The 19,230-nt window shown below is 43.3% G+C and overlaps 1 protein-coding gene across 2 annotated transcripts in view; it reads right to left on the reverse strand.

The window, feature by feature from the left end:
• LOC125970845 (PDZ domain-containing RING finger protein 4) overlaps positions 1 to 19,230 on the reverse strand; it is a 63,857-nt gene that overhangs the window by 18,769 nt on the left and 25,858 nt on the right. Inside the window, exon 1 of one of the 2 annotated variants that reach the window (XM_049723529.2) lies at positions 8,840 to 9,134. The exons of the other annotated variant lie outside the window; for it this stretch is intronic. Coding sequence (XP_049579486.1) covers positions 8,840 to 8,908 — 69 coding nt within the window. The 5' untranslated portion in view covers positions 8,909 to 9,134. Of the gene's footprint in view, positions 1 to 8,839; positions 9,135 to 19,230 lie in introns of those variants that run through there. 2 annotated transcript variants of the gene reach the window in all.

The following is a 19,230-nucleotide window of genomic DNA, read 5'->3' on the forward strand; positions in this document are numbered from 1 at the left end:
TTAATATGACTCACTCACTATCTCAGAACAATAAGCTTATTTTTAAGACTGGCTTCAGTGCAGACATGTCGAATAAATCAGGAAAAAAAATGCTAACCCGCTTCCTGCCAAATTCACTTCTAGCTTGAGGAAGTGCTAGCATGATAGATTTTCCCCAACTGTGGGTGTTTCCACGCTGTCTGCGAGTCTCTCCCAAGAGCGAGCAAATGTAGTGGAGCTATAAAAAGGTGTTTTGGCACACTTGGACACACTCCCGGACAGAAAGTCAAACAGCAAAGTGTCAAAAACGAGCTACCTGCTGATAGATCGCGGCTCTCGGGAGGAAGAGCTTCAAGAAACTCCCAAACATATTCCACTATTGATTAATTCAGTTAAAAATACTCTGTGTGTAAAATCGGACATTGCCGCGATTGATCTGTTCTATCCCCCTTGGCGGCCTCCCTCAAGGAAAATGCGGTTCCCGCATTGAATTTGCTCGTGTTTAACGACGATTACGTTGAGCCGGTGTCAGCTCCGGGGTCAATAGCGGATCTTTTAGCGCAGCCAATCATATCAAAGCTGCATAAATCAGCAAACCGATGTCTTCGAAGCTCTGAGTTGATGACGCGTCTGTGACATTAATGGACTAACACTCGGCAGTCCCCTGACATTATCCCGTCTCGTCATTTTTGCGTCGCGCCACTGTCTCCCAGTCACCGTTTTACCCGAGAGGACGTTGCGATCGATGGGAAAGGACGTCCGCTGAGGCCTCACTGACGTGGTGTTTACTCCGCAAACAAAGACCTTCACTTGTCAGCTGCACAAGTTCATTAGCATCACTTTGATTTTTTTCCTGTTCAGCCAGTCGCAGCGATCGAGGCCGTTTACACCACTTGCAACTTGATTTTTTAAAACCACACTATGATTGCAGATGAAAACAAAAACCAAGTTACAAGGACGACATAGATATTTAAATGTGCATGTGCCTTTAAGAGGCAGAGCCTGGTGGGCTTTAGTGGAACCTTGGGGAGTTTGCGTGCGAGTGTCTGGATGTGAGCTGTGGACAACAACAGGTCCTCATAAGTGGTTGTCCTTGACTTGGGGTCGTATTAATCCTCTGGCTTACTAGGAGCTACTGTTTTGGTTAGCAACAGAGTTCAAATGGGCACATTTACCAAATGAGGTAATTACAGTTATTTGTTTGTTTTTCTCCTGAGGTGGGAGGGGCTAAATTTGTGTTGATGGCAACTAAGGAGCAACACTGTGCTAATCTTCTGGCTTCTGCCAATATGACTCCGTGCGAGAATCTGGCTGGCGTGGGAGGTGCTGGGTTCGACTCCGATGCCGCAGGGGTGAGAAATCAGTCGCCATTCCAAACCTTGCAAAAACCACATTAGTCTCCTGCTGTGAATTCCCGCGTAAAAATAGTTTGCTCGCATTGCCGCGTTGTTATGTGTCACCTTGCTTTTGCTCGTCAACACGCCGACGTTTACGGCAATTTATTCCAAGCGCCGACAAATTAATTAACACAGATGCTGATGCTATCGGACTGGAATGAAATTAGCTCGCCTGCTTGACGATCTCGGGCGACAATGGTGAAAGCCTTTGTGATGCTCTCGTCGCAATTGCGGCTCATTAAAAACGTGCAACAGCTGCGGCCTCCACAAAAGGCAGTTTCAAAACTGAAAAAAACACAATGTCCCCATTATTATTAATTTTCAGATTTTTTTCCTGACCCATCTCACACCCCGTCTGAAGGTTCCTACCTCAAAAGCTAAGCAAAGCACGTAGGACAAAGGCAAGGTATCGAGGCGGTCCCCAGATAGACAATGACCACGTCAGTGTGTGAATACGTGTCAGCCGTCTCATCAAATACCTGGCAGGCTGAGCTTATCACAGGAGCTTCAGGGGAAGGGCGCTGACCTACCGAGTGACACCAGGCGTTGCCGCCTCACACGCACACACACACCTCCATGTCTCAGGGGCATAAAAGTAAGAGCGATGGAAGAGAAAGAGAGTCGGGGAGGCATCGGCAGCGCCACCCGTGAACTCTTTATCTCTTTATCGAGCGTATATCACGCAAGCAGCACCTTGCCTGACACGGTGCTATTTCTCCAAATGTCAGCGCAGGTGTTGCAGCTGATATCTTAAAGCTATTTTTGGGGGGGTTGGACGCAAAACCTATTGCAAGGTGCAGATAAGTCAGTCGGCAACAAGCGAGGAGACAGAAACATACTTAGCGGTGCTAATTTGAGGATGATAAATACGGCGTTAGAAAACAAAACGACAACTCCCGAGGGAATGTTGTATTAACTCTTATGGAGTAACTTTGGTGGCACGCGTGAGAACAGGAGGTCCGTGCATTACTCACAGGTGACGCCACACTGATGTCACCCCACCCCCCGATGAATTAACGAGATATTCGAAATGGAAGACTTGGGCGAGCGGGAAGCGGGGCTTTAGATGATAACCCCGGCGCTTCCATCATCCCTTATCTGAGTCTTCCAACAGGGAAGGCTAAAACAGTATGTCACGCCTTGTTTGGGGTGGGGGAGGGGGGATGCGCTCACAGGTAGCAGAGGGATTAAAAAAAAAAAAAAAAAAAGTGTTGGAATGAGCTCGGTCGGGCGGTGTCAGTCCAACTTGATGTGTGGCTGGAAAGGTCAGCCGGGTTCTTATTGAGATAAGGAAAGGATGAAAGTTGAAAAAGGTCAATTCATCATTAGCTCCCCTCTTCAATCCACTCGGCTCGAGATTTAGTGCACCGGCTGATAAAAAAAGTCATTGACTTCATGTCTGCTCGTGTGCGTACAGGCGTCTGACGTTAGCTGGGTATTGGTGCGCTTTTCAATTCCACCAGACGATTAGACTATGAAATATCCAATTACACAGTCAGCGTGAGGCTGCGATTTACGCAAGAGTAGTGCGGCGCTGGCATCTTCAGCCGGCTAAGTGGCGGAATAGTATTAGCGGGCAGGCTCAACGTGAGGAGGTAAATAATGCACCTTTGGATAATAACATCCCGAGCTTATTTACACGGCTTTGAAGGATCGGTATTCTCCACTAGTGAGGTCTTCCCGTGCTGGAGAGATTGCAGTACATTTTTGTCCAATCAGATTGCAGCATCTGTGTGTGGCAATGTCGTCGGAATCTGCCCATACAAGGCCTTTGTTAATGTATATTTAAAAAATAAATAAACAAATTAATTAATAAAATAAATTAAAAAAAAGTTGTCTCCCCGTGCTGCCTGGTACCAAATAGTAATGATGGGCAAATGAAGCTTCAAGATGATTCATGAACCCGTTGTTGTGTTTACTTAGATGGCACTCACTTTAAACCAACATTGCCATCTAGAGGAGTCAAACAATACAACAACTGGTTCATGAAGCTTCATTTTCTCATCATTACCAAATAGTCCACGAACCGCTACCGGGCCGCGGACCAGTTGTTGGGGACCACTGATTTAGGGTTTAAACGTAAACACTTCAGCCTTGAGCTCGTCAAAGACAAAAATCGCCAAGAGTAAGCATGATTTTGTCGAGTTAAAGACAATGGTTTGATTTTTACGTGCAGAGCTGCCAAAGCCAGCTGAAGCCATCAAATTTATTTTTGTAATCAACCCAATGTGACCTGAGGCTGTAAGCTAAAGTGCACAAAGACTGACAAAAATAAAAATACACGTCGCAAATAATTTTATGTGTGACCATCTGTCGGCAGGCTTCGAAAAACAATGTCCGTTTGTTGCCAATGGATAGAAAGCGGTGCCGATACATTTTTTTCCTCTCTCTCTGTCGATGGACTGCAGATCAATCAAGCGGCGCGTTTCTTTCCTTTCTAGTACGCTCGCTCTTCACTCAAGCAATCACTTTTAGTGCTTGAGAGACATCCTTCAAAAGACATAATGGGACACCAAAGATGGATGACAACATTTGGAGCTAACCGTCAGGAAGGTTGCGAGGGTGGAGCAAAAAGGGGGCGGGGCTAAATGCAGTGCAAGATTCAATGGATTTAGTTTCAGTTATTACTGTTAAAGTATCTTAATAAGTCAAGGGGGTAGAAAAATGTGTGTATTTTCAAAAACTAGTCCTTTATTTGGCTTTTTCGCTGCCTACCGAGTTGTTTCATCGCATCGCGCAGCTTTGTAGTCAAACTACCATCTGGCACGATAGCGCTAAGGTAGTAGCAAAAAATTCCTTTACAACATGATTAAAGGCTTTGTAAGCTTACATATGTCCATGCAAATTCTGCGATTCAAGTTTTAATGGCATTGCTGAGGATGCAAGAAAATGAAAGTCGTCACCGATAACCGAACCGTGAAGCGATCATCCACCGAGCACCGGCAAGACCGATTCGTGCCGTCTGGTGCAGGTGATTGCTTCCCAACCTTTAACGGAATGCATATCCATTACACACATGGCCACCAGTGGTGACATATGAACAAGCAGCAGGTCCGGCGAGATCCCCTTGGACCTTCTCCGGTCCAAGAGTTTCACATCTGCTGCTACTTGAAAGAACACAATAATCTCTCGCTCACACACAGAGGCACTCTTGAGGTTTTCTCCGACACATGCTGGATGTGCTTGATTTCACTTCTGTGTCTAGATGGAGATCTGTGGCTTCACTTCATAAAAGGTGTCAGTTATTTCCATTGTTTTGAAATACAAATGAATCGGAATCCTGGAATGGATTCAACTCTGCAGGTTTTTAATTGACTCTCCTGAGAATCATGAATCATTTTTGCATTTTTTTTCTGTCAAACTTATCTTTAGCTCTTAGGCACATAAATACTTTTTCAGTTCTTCACAATTTTGACTATTACCAGGAGTTTTGTGTATTCCAACTGCGGTTTCATGCCGATCCATTCAGTCCTCATTCATAAGTCTCATTCTCATGCACCAGCAAGTTATCAGGGACTGTTGTGCCTCATTGAACCGTGAAGCTTCCTCCCCATTTATTTTTCAAATGCAGCACAGAAGTGCCCCCGTTCACCTAATAAGACTTATAACAGTCGGCTCGGCGAGATGCAGAACAGGTAGCGAGCTCAGCCTTGGAAAATAAATGACCTGGCTCACATCTATTTAAGTTGTGACACCTTGAGAAGTGCACTTGAATACTTTCGGGGAAACAGATTTTGCGACAAAGACATTTCAGACGATTAAATGTGATGCAAAAATCTCTCGAGTTTAAAGCGTGGGATTATCAACATCTGCCATGCTGCTAATTAAAGGCTAAAAAGACACACATCAGTGAGTTTCGCTAGTTCAGAGAAGACGTGTGACACTCGCGGGATAAAGCTGAGCCAGAGCAGACAGCCAATCAAAAAGAGTTTTTAGCTGAAAGTGTCAGAGAAAGGAAATCAGGCTGATTGTGCGGTCGAGACGATAAACTTTGGTCGATAACGACGTTGAGTCAATGACAGGATAGCAAAACGGCAGAATACCCACACACAAAGTTTTGCTGGAATCAAATGGCGCTTGGTGGACCCAACATAGTCCAACCGCGGTTTTACAAAAGATGCGTCTTTAAATCGATGCGGGAATGCTGATCCAATGCTGTAAATAAAAAATGTCCTCCTTGCAGGTGCACATGCTTCCATGCAGAACACCCACGGTTCTGAGAACAGCGAGGAGGCAATGGGATGGAGCCAGAAAGTCATAAATCTCCCACCGCTCATAGGGTCAGGCAAGAGGGAATGAGAAAGAGGAGGGGGTGTCAAAACTGGCTGTGGGTGTGTAGGGGAGGGGCGGGGGGGCGATGGGGGAAGCAACCGCCGTGACCGACTTCTGCTCCCCGAATCGTGCGGCGGTTGGTCACGCTGTGACACCGGCAAAACCACATCTGCCTCATTTGCATTTACACATTGAAGGAACTCGGCCGGGGTAGACGTGCCTCTCTAACCGAGTAGAAGAAAATAGATGGATGGTAGGAACTGAGACAATTGGAAAAGTGAGGAATTCGGTCCTGATCCGAGAACTTGGTGCTGTTACAAGTGTCTATGGATCACAGGTGTCAAAGTCAACAAAAAAAAAAGACGTTTTTACAATTTCATAAATAAAATCATTTATATTTTAATATTACATTTCAATATTTCATTTTTAAATATTTGAACAGTTTCTATTAGTCTCTGTTTTGAAAACTAGCCAAGTAGGAAGCCATCTGAAGCCAGACAAATAGACCAACAAGATTTGTTAAGCGTTCATCAAGTCATACATCAATGATAGACCAAGACACGATCTAGATTGGAGAGACTGGACCTGAAAAATCCAGACTCCACCTTGTCTGAGACCAAGACAAGACCGAAGAAAAATGCCTTTGATTCGGAGACTAGACAGATTCATATGGGGAAGTTTTTCTACAAGATGTGACGTGTGCCTGTGGGAGTTCATCCAATCACAAGAACATTGGACCAGAACGTTGGTCACACTTGTCTTTACAACCCCTGGTCAAGAAACAACACTTTCACAAAGCATTTTCACAAAATTGGAAGCAGAGAATTGTCCCAGCCCTTGACCTGACTGGAGTATCTTTTTCGCTTGGTCTCTTTCTCCTCACAATCTTTATCCCCCTGCGTCTTCCAGGCTTTAGCCCTCACCGTGGGCAATCAGAGAGAAGATGCTGATGTTGTGACTGCCGTGTAAAGCGGCTCAGCGTATCAGCGGGCGGACACACTCGACCGGGAGCTTCCTCTAACAGCAAACTGCCCGCTCGGCCTAACCCCCACCCCGTGGAGCTAATCTCCGCCACCGGTCCACCACAAAAGGCTACTTGCTAGCACACTGTGCAGAAGATGCACTCCATTCCTAAGGAGGAGAGATGCTCCCCCAATGCCAAGCTTTTTTTCTTGCTCTATAATATAGAGAAAGGTTCCGGAAAATGGGGAGTAATAGGGAGTTGGTTTCGTATTACATTTTTCTGGGAAGTTCTTTCGTCATTCGAGAGTTCCTTGCTTTGTACGCTGGGTAAGGGCAATCAGACTTTCCCAAAATGGTCCCCACAAAGTTGGAAGCATAGAAATGTGGACTGGTCAAGCGAGGTACGATTGTGGGATGTCTCTAAATATTATCCTGATCAAAGTATTTGACTTCAACATAGTTGCCAGACAAGCTAGCAGTTAGGCTAGCTTGTTTTATCGCTTCTTTCTATTTTTCGACTGTGTGTGTGAGGTCTTTCACAATTTAAAAAATAAAAAAAATTGAAATGTCTCTAAATATTAATATTAATTTTATTAATAAATAATAATACTAATTAAAGTACTGTATTTTCCACACTATAAGGCGCACCGGATTATAAAGCGCACCTTCAATGAATGGCCCATTTTAAAACTTTGTCCATATATAAGGCGCACCTGATTATAAGGCACACTGTTGGCTTTTGAGAAAATTGGAGGTTTTTAGGTGCGCCTTATAGTGCGGAAAATACGGTATTTGTGACTTTGATATAGTTGCCAGACAAGCAGCAGCCAGGCTAGCTTGTTTTATCTCTATTTTTCAAATGTGTGCGAGTTTAAATTTAAATCCATCCGTCAATCACGAAGAATAATGAGAAGGAATTTCAGTCAGTTAGCAAACCAATGTCTTATCTTGATACTCAAATTCATATAGCGTAGCTAACAGATTATCTATGGATGCAACATTTCCTTTCCTCCAAATATAACAACAGTCGGGTGGCCACTTCCAAAGTGAACAACAATAGCCACTGCTGTCTCCAGTTTGGCAACGTGTCAAGTTGCACACACGCAGGCAGCGGTTGAGCCATCTTTTGTTTGCCGCCTCCGCATCCACTCACGAGGATGCTTCGCGCGGGATATTTTCCACGTCTAATTAATGCGTTGTATAAAACGGTTAATGAGAGCCACGATCACAGCGGCGTGAAGGCAGGCGTTACGGAGAAAGAGAGCAAAGGCAAAGGAACGGGGTGCTTCACAGTTATTAGCCTGCCACTTGAACACGGCGGTAGCGGAGGTGGGGAGGTGAGTGCTCGGTGATGTATCACGCATAACCACACACACACAATTTTGCCGCTATTTTGCATTGGATATGAAAAAGCTGTCAGTAGCCATGCATAAAATATTGGATTAGCTGTCTAGAGAAAACCTAGCAAGTCCACTTTGACCTATTGTCCTCAAAAGTGCGTAAAACAACTATCTCCATTGACTTATAAAGTAATTTTATTAGACCACACCGCCATTCAAGTTTTTTAGAAGACACAAAGTGAATGAACCAGTCATTCATAATTACTAAATTTCACTGTTCCCTTGTTAGCTTAGCACAAACGCGGTTATTTTACGTGTCATGTTCTTTGTCGCAAGCCAAAAGAGAAATAAAAGGACCAATTAAGGCATTGAGGCTTTAATCTGATATTCAAATACAAAGTAATTAATTATTTGACTTCTTTAATCAATGGTTAAAAATGGCCCCCCAAAATAGGAAGTATAAAAATTAAGTTTAGATATAATGCATTTATTTGTTTTTTGTCCCCAAAACTTATCACCATGAACAAAAATCGGTAATGTAGCAGTTGCTCAATCGCGATTCACGTTTAAGAAGTAAATTCCCTTCTTTTCTTTTCTTTTACTGGAGACAGCAAAATTATTTATGCGGGCCTTGGAGGAAAAAGTTCAAACACCCCGAAGTGAAGCGTGACAAATTTGCACGACGACACCGTAGGGATGTTCCCGCACGCCTCGGGGTGTTATTCCAAGAAACAAAAGTTGCTCCCTCAGCACGGCCCCTCCAGCAGGATAAATGATCTGCACACCAGCAACTCTATCAGCTTCATTACGCGCCAACACATCTGCTGGCCACCAGAGAAACCTCACTCGCTCTTCCATCTCTCTTTTTCGCCGCAACAGCAAGCTCACCTGTGCAATCTCGTACAGCAGCTTGTAGTGTTCCTCGCGCTTCTGTAAAGTGCACAGATTGCAGCCCATTATAGTTGTCGTGGGAACGGCAGGCGTCCGATTCTCCCCGGTGACGGACACAAGGGGGAGAGGGGGGAGTTGAGGGTCCGCGCCGCGCTGCTTCTCATCCGTCACTCCTCGGCCAGCATCTTCTAGGAGGTGCGCGCAGCTTCAGCATCCGCCGCCGTGTGCTGCGCTGCGCTCCGCTCACACGCACACTCGCACGCTGGAGTTGTGGCGATGCCAGGGACACTCCTCCGGACGTGATGACGACCGAGCTCGCGGCTCATGAATAATTAGGTAGACGGTTTAGGCGCACGGGAGGCGGGAGCAAGGACGGGGGACTCGAGGAAAGAGGCGGAACCAGTGAAGCTGAGGGACTTGGAACATTACGAGCGACGCGCAGTTAGATGCTGAGGCTCCTTTGTGTGAGGAGCTTTTCACTGACTGCTCAATTGATCCACGAGGGGATAGATGAATTTTATAAATTTAATACATTTCAATTTATAAAATGTAATAAATTTAATAAAAAAATCCAAATGAACAAAGGCCAAGAAACATAGGTGTCTCAATGAATTATTATGGTGTTCATTCTATTTAATTTCGTTCATTTTCGATACATTTTCTGCCACATTTCAATTTATAATTTAAATGTTTAAATTTTTTAAAATTGAAAAACTTTATTAAAAAATTTAAACAGTTATTTAAACATCTTCAGCACCGAACCATCCCAAGGGTCACAACTACATTTTATTCGTTAAAATAGGCACAGGGTTAAAAATAATTATTTTTCATTCCATATAAATACTCCATATGTGGCGGACACCACATATGTCAACGGTAACGACGTGTTTGCTACAAATTGGCAAAGAGCATGAGTGAATTTTCAGAGAAAATCCACATTGGCTCAAACTGCAATAATTGCTCTACTTTCACTGTTATTGTCTCCACCGTGAACTCTTCTCCGACGAGCGGGAAGCCCCGCTAACGAGCAATAATTGTTAACAAATTGGCCTCCCGGCCATTGACGGGGCCTCGCTGCGCCGAATAGAGTAGATGAACGCTCATCAACGCGGCTAGCGGGCATGGCGTCCCTACCCCCCTCGGGGACGCTCGTAATCCGATTTTCTGGGTTTTAATTTTGCGCGACTGCCTGGAGGCGAGCCAAACGGAAAGTGACATCACATTACGGCTAATACCATCCAGCACTCTGCTGTACTCTTGTCCAACATCCATATCAAAACATCCTCAAGAATTAACAAGGAGAGAGCTTTCTGCTGTTGCTAGGCAATAATAAACCCCAAAAGTGACAATAGTGGGTCATGCTGGGAGGCATAAGCCTATTTCACATAGAAATAAATTAATCTGCCATTGAGAATTAGCTTTGCAAAATTTTTTGAATTTTCAAAGTTGATACGTTCACATTTTCAGTCTCAACAAATTTAATTACTCGTAATTTTCCCAGTTTTTAAGACACCCGATTCGATTTTTGTACAGTTAAAAACTCGTCTGACTCAGCCGTTCATTTCCCAGAATCGAGAAGCATCCCGTGCGTTCATGACTCAGTCTGCATTTTGCTTCTTATTGAGTCAGAGTCATCTCGCATGTTCAGCCAATAGCATTTTTGGAATCATTCATACATTTATGAGCGTCTTTGAGTGTGACAGCTAGTAAATAAGACACCATGAGACCCAAATAAAGCTACGAAAACACTGATGAGAAAAAATGGTATCAACACCAGGATGTACGAGTTCCCCCCATCAGTTCTATCATGGCAAAGACGATTCAAACACAACCTGCTCTCAGCAACAAAGACAAATACAAGACCCCCGGAATGTGCTGACAATGTCCATTATTAGCTGGTGCGGAGAAATGACCATTACATTGTAAGGGGGGGGCAATCAGTGACCCCTGAGGTTAAGACGCTCATCAGTCAGCCAAATGGTCTATCTCATCATCCGTGAAGCGAGACTGATACAGTAGCCCTCTGCCTGCGGTCAAGCAGCGCTACTCGATGGGACGCGCCGAGTGACTGATGCGCTTTGGAAAGTGCATTAAAACTGATAAAAGCTCTTCCCAGGCACTTCACTGCTGTCGGTTTGACATGGTGACTGGATGAATACAACCATTTTTTACCAATGAATAATTCTGCATAAAAGAGGACCGTGTGCTTGCTTTTTAGCTTCTCAATAAAACTCAACATAAAACAAAATACATCAATCCATACAATTTCCGTAACATTGTGTATTTAGCTAAACCACAGAAGTGTCTTAAGAAAATCAGGTACCTTGATGCTAACACAAAATGTCAAACTTCATAGACAAGATAAACAAAACTAGCATTGATTAGTAGACCGGCTAACATTATCTAACATTTCTTCTCCGCACTATAAACCAAACAAGGACTTTGGTTCGAATCATCGTCGACTTTTCACCAGCGCTGAAGTAAAACCGCTGCGTTAGCTTCGCTAGCTGCTAAAACAGTTAGCTAACATGTTTGTCAGTAAGTGCTTAAAATGCAATGTTGTTAATCAGGACTCAACTTACGTGGGAGTCAATAGGAGCCTCATTTAAGCTCCCGCAAAGATCTGTGGGAGTCGTTTCTTTTATTAAGCTAAAACCACTTCAATTAATTCACTGTCTGCGCTATTATTGTTTCTATCAAATTTATACCAACGGCCTTCCAGTCTCCTCATTGTCCTTTGCTAGCATCCACCAGTCGTTCATCAGGCGGACAGCCCTTTGCCCGCTCAGGTAGAAACAAGCCCGCCACCGTGTTCATTCCCCCAGTTAATGGGCCTCACATCACAAGGCACGGCCGGCCGATCCGTCCCGGCTGTGATGGCTGTATTTTGAGCCCTCTTCAATTGCCTTGGTGACAAACTGATATTTAAGCTCCTCTAAAACCTCAAGGTATAACCTTCAGCCAAGTGTGGAATTCGCCTACAGCCAAGCTGTAAAGCCGATATGTGCCGCTAAAACCTTATTCATTTTTTTAACCCCCCCTCTGACACGGAAAATGGCGAGATAACAGAACAGGTTTTCTAGAAGGTTTGACAGCCGCAATGTAGCAAAGATGTCAGAGTGTAGCGTCAGAAAATCGTTCGAATATACTCAGAGTACAGTGAAGTCAAACAACGGTGCGGTGAAATTGTGGTCGCAGTCAAAAGTTGGAATCGCTCGTTGAAGTTCTCACCGTGCTTGGCGCTGGGTTAACCCGACAACTCCGGCTTCCTCACCGCTAACTTTTCCATCAGTTGCGTCAACTAACAAGCTAGCCCATGGCTGAGAAGATCAGACTCAAATCTAATGGATGCAAAGCTCCGGATTAGGACAGATGAGTAGGGCTCATCACATGCTGGCAGAAGAGACGTCTTTATCCCAACGCTGGCTTTCCGTAACCTAGGCAACAGGGTAGCACCTTTAAAGAGTGGGAAGTGTAATAGAAATGCGTTCCAAGCTGTGATCCCTGGAGTGAGCGGCCATGTCTGGATGGAATACCAAGCATTCTCACACAAAGCGATCACCCACTGGATTCTGAGAATCTATATGACCTGATTTGGGAGTAATTAAACGCCCTGTCTTTTAAAAATTAATATCATCGGATATCAGGTCTGGAAGTGGACGGTCCAGCTGCGTCGGTATGCAAAGCGCACATGTGGCGGCTTGAAAGCGAGCGCTCGGTGGTGGTCAAAAAGCGCGGGAAGCCAACCAAAACATCTCTTTCAGAGGTGATAAATTATTAACTGCATCTTTAATTCATGTGGGAACATGGCCGTGGATATAAATAGCACATTGTGCATGATAATGCACCCCACTGTTGCTTTCCAGGCAATCAACATTGAAGATCTGGAGCTTTGATTTCAAAGCAAACTCGATATGATATGGGAAAAAAATATTTTTGATTTTTTTGTATGCTATGGAGTCTCTGCCAAGCCATCAAGTGTGAGCGAGCCAAGTAAATATTTTTTATTTATTCTTATTTATTTTTGAAAATGATTGAATTAGACAGTGATCCTTAGTGCGCTCGGGGCATCCTCATTTAGGATGATTACCGTATTTTCCGCACTATAAGGCGCCCCTAAAAAACTCAAATTTTCTCAAAAGCCGACAGTGCGCCTTATAATCAGGTGCGCCTTATATATGAACCAATATTGAGCCACTACAGCAGGCGTGTCCAAAGTCCGGCCCGCGGGCCAAATTTATTTATTTATTTATTATTATTTTTTTTTTGGGCCAAATTTATATATCTTATATATGGACAAAGTTTTAAAATAAGCCATTCATTGAAGGTGCACCTTATAATCCGGTGCGCCTTATAGTGCGGAAAATACGGTAAATTTATCATTTTAATATATAAAACAAAATATATTTGCATTTATGGCAGTGTACAAAGTACTATATCTCATGTATGGTGTCGAATAGAGACCTGCCACGCAAAGATCCAACTTTAAGCATCCCGGCCATATTGTTTCTGACATCCCTCAAAAATCAATAGACGACTTGCAGGGCTGCAGCGGTATCTTTTGTGGTACAGCATTGGAAATCAGTAGGGTTCTTGCTTCCATACAGGATAATCATGACTACAGGTTGTGACTAACACAGCGTCGATAAGGAACACTCGATAATTTTACCTTGGGCATGTTGCCGCATTTTGTTTTGTTTGGGTATCATTCAAAATCAATAGACTAAACTTGCAGGGACGAAGAGAAATGACAATTCATGGTTTCAAAAAGATACATTAAAAATTTGAATTGGTACTTCAAATATTTGGTTTCAAGTACTTGTGTCGTTCTAACATTCAAATGCACTAAACGACAGGAACGCATTTGAAATCAATGAAGGAGCTTCATGTTAAAGGCATTGTTTGCTATTCAGAGGTGCACGCTTCAGAGTGGCTGCATTGTGTGGAACTCAACGAGCACATCGGTGGCGTCATTGATTGCACACTCTTGAGAGAGTGCTCGTCAATAACCCGCCAATGCGCACCTGACGCTTGCATGAGAGGTTTGTGCTTGTGACGAGACGAAGCCAAGCCGCTGAAGTAATCAACGTGCAAAATGCCTGTTGGGAGTTTTTTTTTTTTAAACTAAAGTATTGGTAAGACTGAAAAGGAAATATTCTGCCTTGACTCAAAAGTTTAACTCACACTATGTTTGTAACTCAAATCGACTTTGTCCATTTAAATGAATGGAAAAGACATTAATCTGTTCCAAAATGACAGGCCTCTCCAATGTAAAACAATTTTGCTAACTAATAAGGCCCGGGTAATCTCTCCATAACAGACATTATCATTATGCAATTTTTTGAAAAGTACATGCAACACTGAAAAAAAGTTTGTGTTGAATTTACTTAATTTCATCAAGTGAAGAAATAATAATAAAGTAGACTATATACATCTAACATTGCAATTACAGACAAAAAGGAATGAGACCTGCTCATCGATCGTAATTAGCTGATATTAAAAACAATCAATGGTGAACAAACAACTCTGTGTGCTCCCAAAGGGGAGCTATTGATTTTTCACTTATAAACAACACCAAATTATCGGACGACAGATGATTAAGCATTGCTCTCAACAACGGGGGCAGCGCTACTCGGTTTGTGTCCCCATGACAACCATCCGTCCTGACATAAATGTTTTCTATGAGGGAAAAGAAAAAATTAAATACAGACAGGAAACTTTGCGTAGGAGTTAGACATGACCTCTACCTAGCCCTACAGCTAGCATGCTAACAACTCGACAAAGTTTGACCACTATGGAAACTTTTTAGACTGGAACAGAATATTTTACGAATTGTGTTTACAGAGGAACCTCAAAACATGAATACAGAATAAATTTTTGTTTTTCGGAGTGAAAATTATTGTAATTGAAAAGAGTTGTTTTAAATGTTGCTAACACAAAACCACTCGGAACTGTACAGTTTATTTTTTTACTTTTCAACTGCTTTGTAAAATTCTTTTATTTTATGGAATTTAAATAATTGTATTGCTCATTTGCTAGACTCTGAGTAAATAAAATTTTCAGTTTTATGGTTACATCTGATCTTAGTTATCATTTGCAAGATGTGACGGCTTGACTTTAAAGGCATTGTTTTCGAAATTAGAACCACATTTCTCTTTTGGGAGACCAACTTCGGACGTAGCATTACATTTGCTATGTTGAAGTAACAAATCATTACTGAGGCACAAAGAAATTGATTTACGAGACAGACAAAGTGAGGTCCGGCAGTCATAAAAAGTCAGGGCTTTAAATCTAAAGCATGGCCCTACTGTGTAATCATTCAAGGCCGTACATCTTGGGAGCCTCCGTTTTATAATAGGATTATGCATCTTGAATGGTGGTGTTTTATCGATTCCCCCTGTTGTTCTGCTTGATGGACCTCGTATAGCCTTCGGGGGCGCCCTTAAACAAACTGACGCTCTTCTGTCGTCCTTGAAGACTCAGCCATAGCATGCTAAGGGTGACCCCCATCAGTGTAGACCTGCAGCCATACACCAAGGGGGATAAGCGACTTTGTAGCACCGAATAAACGTCTGTCAGGGCAGGGCAATGCGGCGAGGTGACGCATAAAAAACCGCCATGATGGTCCGGCTCATCGTTTAATGGACTTCCCTCGCAAGGTTTTAGGTCGACGCAGGTCAGCTTTTCCTCCGTGTTTACTTTAGCAAGGAGAAGGTCGGGGATGCTTTCTCCTACCGGTTAATACACAGGAGATAAATTAACACCGCCGCCCCGCCTCCCCACCCTGCGGCCGCCTTCTGGGAATACTTTCCGCCTCATAGCACATGGTGGATTGAACCAAAGAGGGGCAATATTCACAAATCAGACAATGGTTATAAGAGGAAACACGTATGCATCATGTAGCGCCGCCATCCCAGAATATCCCAATAACGGTGGTGGAGGTGTTTGCGTTTATCTTATTTTGCCACTTTGCATGGCCACGGGCGCGCTAACAAATCACACTAATGCACGAGTGTGTTGCCGCGGAAAGGTAGCGTTCCTGCACCTGCTCATTAAATTACTGTCTCATCGCCTTCCGCACTGCATATAAGTCACCGGTGCAGTCGCCGGATTTCAACCGGCACTTTATTTACTGCAAACGACTTGACGATGTGACAGTACATCTCTAATGTCGAGAGGGGGGGGGGATATTATTCCGAGGCTAGTCCTGTTTTTCTTAACGCGCTTTCAAAACATATTTCTTGGGCAACATGTACTCTGGTGTTTAAATACGCTCGCTAAAAAGGGACCTAGAGATGCACTCGGGTGGGGCTAGAGCGCCTCGTGGTCCACCTTGAGTGTGTTATGAACTGAAATCGATGTGACAGCAATATTTTCAATGCTCCCGTGTACCGGTGCACCACTTATGTGTACCTGGGAATTTAAATCTAATTGAATGACTTACATAAATTTTGTACGTTTTGATACTACTCAATACGAGTGCAAATGATTTCACTAAATCAAGTCAAGTCAAGTCAAGTCAAGTTTATTTGTATAGCCCTAAATCACAAACAGTCTCAAAGGGCTTCACATAGCCAAAATTGACAATTATTCTCAAAGCATCCCCTGATCTTAAGCTCCCAAAAGGGCAAGGAAAAACTCAAAAAACCCCTGCCAGGGGAAAATGAGAAACCTTGAGAAGGGACCACAGATGGAAGGTTCCCCCTTTCAGGATCACCAGGTTGTAATGGATGCAGAGAGGGCACAAGTAATACACAATATGAAAATCAATGAAAAAATGGATGTCGGAGGTGCCCTCGATTGTCCTGGCAGTGTCTTCAAGGAGATTGAGCTGCAGTTTAAATGTGGACCGGGATTGGCTGGCGACCAGTCCAGGTTTTCCCTGCATCTCACTGACGGGTTATAAAAACTCGGATCGTTAATATTATCTTGGATTGCGTACAAAATGTTGTGTAAACAGATAAAAGTGAAGCAGCAATCGTCGAAGGAATCCCAAAAGGTCTCGTACCTCTACTTTGACGAAGAGTCTGAAAATGAAGAAGCGACATCCACGCCGGAAGAGCTTTTAAGACTCTCCGGCTGCTCTTTCCATGCAAATGGCTTTATTTGTCTCACCTGGGTGATTCCCACCCACTCCCATTGCAGAGTCATCACTACTTCTTTATTCTATATGTACGCAAGACACAGGAGCCTGTAAAGTATACAGCTCCCATAGCGAGTGTGTAGCCAGAGCATCTTCCTCCTCCTCCTCCTCCCTCAACTTATTTCACTCCCCGCCTCGTAAAAAAAAAAAAAAAAAAAAAATGCTTCCAGCTACGTAATACTGTCTTTAATTCCTCATTGCTACGCTCCCTTGACAAACTCTCTCTTTCCGCAGGAGAATTACAGTCAGCCATTTTGTGGACTAATTGCTGCCAACCAGTGACCCGGAGTCAGGTACCTGGAAGGTGGACTTGAGGGACAAATAAGTCCTAGCGCATCAACTTTAAAGCTTTTCACACTGCACAGTTGGCCAATCTAGACTATGTTAAAGTTTAGCAACCACGTAGCTAAGCGTTGTGCATATAAATACGTTCCTATATAGCCCATGCATAAATATTAGCTTTATTATGAGAGTGGGAGGTCCATATGGTCGAAAAAACTAATTGCACACGGTGTTTGCAAATAAACAAGTGTTCAATCTGTCTCTCGTCTCACTGACTTGTGTGTTGCCGTAAATCAAAGTCAGATAGGAGGCGGACGCGCGATAGTGGAGATTGATCGGTTTCACGTTCATTCCGATATGAATCTAATCTCTTCACTTTAGTTCATATTTGCCATTCGTCTTTCGCCTCTGCTCCACCCACGTCGTCCTCGTCCTCCTCCTGCTGAGTAGTAGGAGAGCTTCTTGATTATCTGCGGTCAACATGAAGTTACTCTATCTGGCAAGTGCCTACACTCCTCACATTTTTATTTTTTTCAAACAATAACTCCAGCGGAACGTTTTACTTTTCAGTTTCAGATTTGGACTAAATTCATACGAGTCGCAGATGTGACCAAATAAAAACCAGAACCGAGAAGTAACAAAGGAATTTCCTCTACCTTTTGGAGTGGACTGTATAGAGCACTTTTGATTTTGAGTGGAGTTAATTTAAGTATTAATATCCGAGGACTGGTTTTAAGGGGCGAAAACAGCTCTGTCTTAGTCTGATCAATTTTAATTGCCCTTAATGACCGTCTATTAAAGGCTACTAGACTCTTCGAGCACTCAGCCTTTATAAGCCTCGCCTGACACCCGCCATCATTCAATGGCTCTCTCGGTTTTATCACTGCCGGTGGCCCCTTCCATCTATCTAATTAAGGACAATTTACTAATCACACAGGCCACTTTTCCTGGAGCTGGGACACCCTCCATCAAGGCGCAGCCCACAAAAGCTCATTAACGGGCTGGGGCTTCCTCATTATTACCTCGGTGAGGGGAAAAAATAGGCATCCCTTGCATCCATTTGGAATCAAGAGTGGTTCGGGTACGCAAAAAGGGAAAACAATGGTGCCGGAAAGAGATTTTGCGGTATTTATTTCGGTTTCGAAGTTGGTTGGTGTTTCGGCGTGCGAGTGAGTGAAGAAAGAGGTGTTTTACGTGTGTGGACGGGGAAGCAATTTCAGGTTTCATTTTACAAGTCGAGGTGGTCAAAATCGATAGAGTGTTGGAGCGCTGCCAACTTGCTGAGGGAAAAATGAGACGATAAGCAAAAGTAGCAGGTAGGGTTTTTTTTTTTTTGCTTTATTACTTTTTTTTCCCACCCGAAGCACGGCGTAGAATATTACATCACGAGCTCTCCAACTAAGTGCGGCAAAGCCACACATTTAAGAGGCTTCAAGCGGATGTAGTAGGATACAGATTATTATTTTTTTTTTCTCAGAGAAGCCACGAGTGTAATTAGAATTGGTTGCATTTCACTTTGCAGGTCTTATTTATTGATTACCAGGGATGCCCATGAGATGGGTTCAGTTTTTTTTTTTTGTGTAGGAGAAGATTTTTTTGCTTTTGTGTAATATCTTCAAATTAACCATTACTAGGTACCTCTGGTTCTTTTGATATATAAATTATGATTTTAAAAAAAAATTAGAATTATGATCTTTCTTTCCAACAAAGATGATGATTTGTCTCAGTATAGCGCCATCTACTGCACAGGAGGACTTTGTCCATTTTTTTTTTTTTGCTGGTATCAGTACACAATACTTTACAAAAAAGCCTGCAACGGCCCGATACCGCTACCTGGTCCTTCACCATCCCTAAATCTAATTATTTTTCATAATAATAACATAAGTCTTTGATCTTACCCCACTTATCTCCCATTACACCCACGACCATTACCGTTATTAGGTATCCAAATTTCAATCAATAA

Source organism: Syngnathus scovelli, chromosome 6, assembly GCF_024217435.2.
Source record: "Syngnathus scovelli strain Florida chromosome 6, RoL_Ssco_1.2, whole genome shotgun sequence".
Classification (NCBI taxonomy): Eukaryota; Metazoa; Chordata; class Actinopteri; order Syngnathiformes; family Syngnathidae; genus Syngnathus; species Syngnathus scovelli.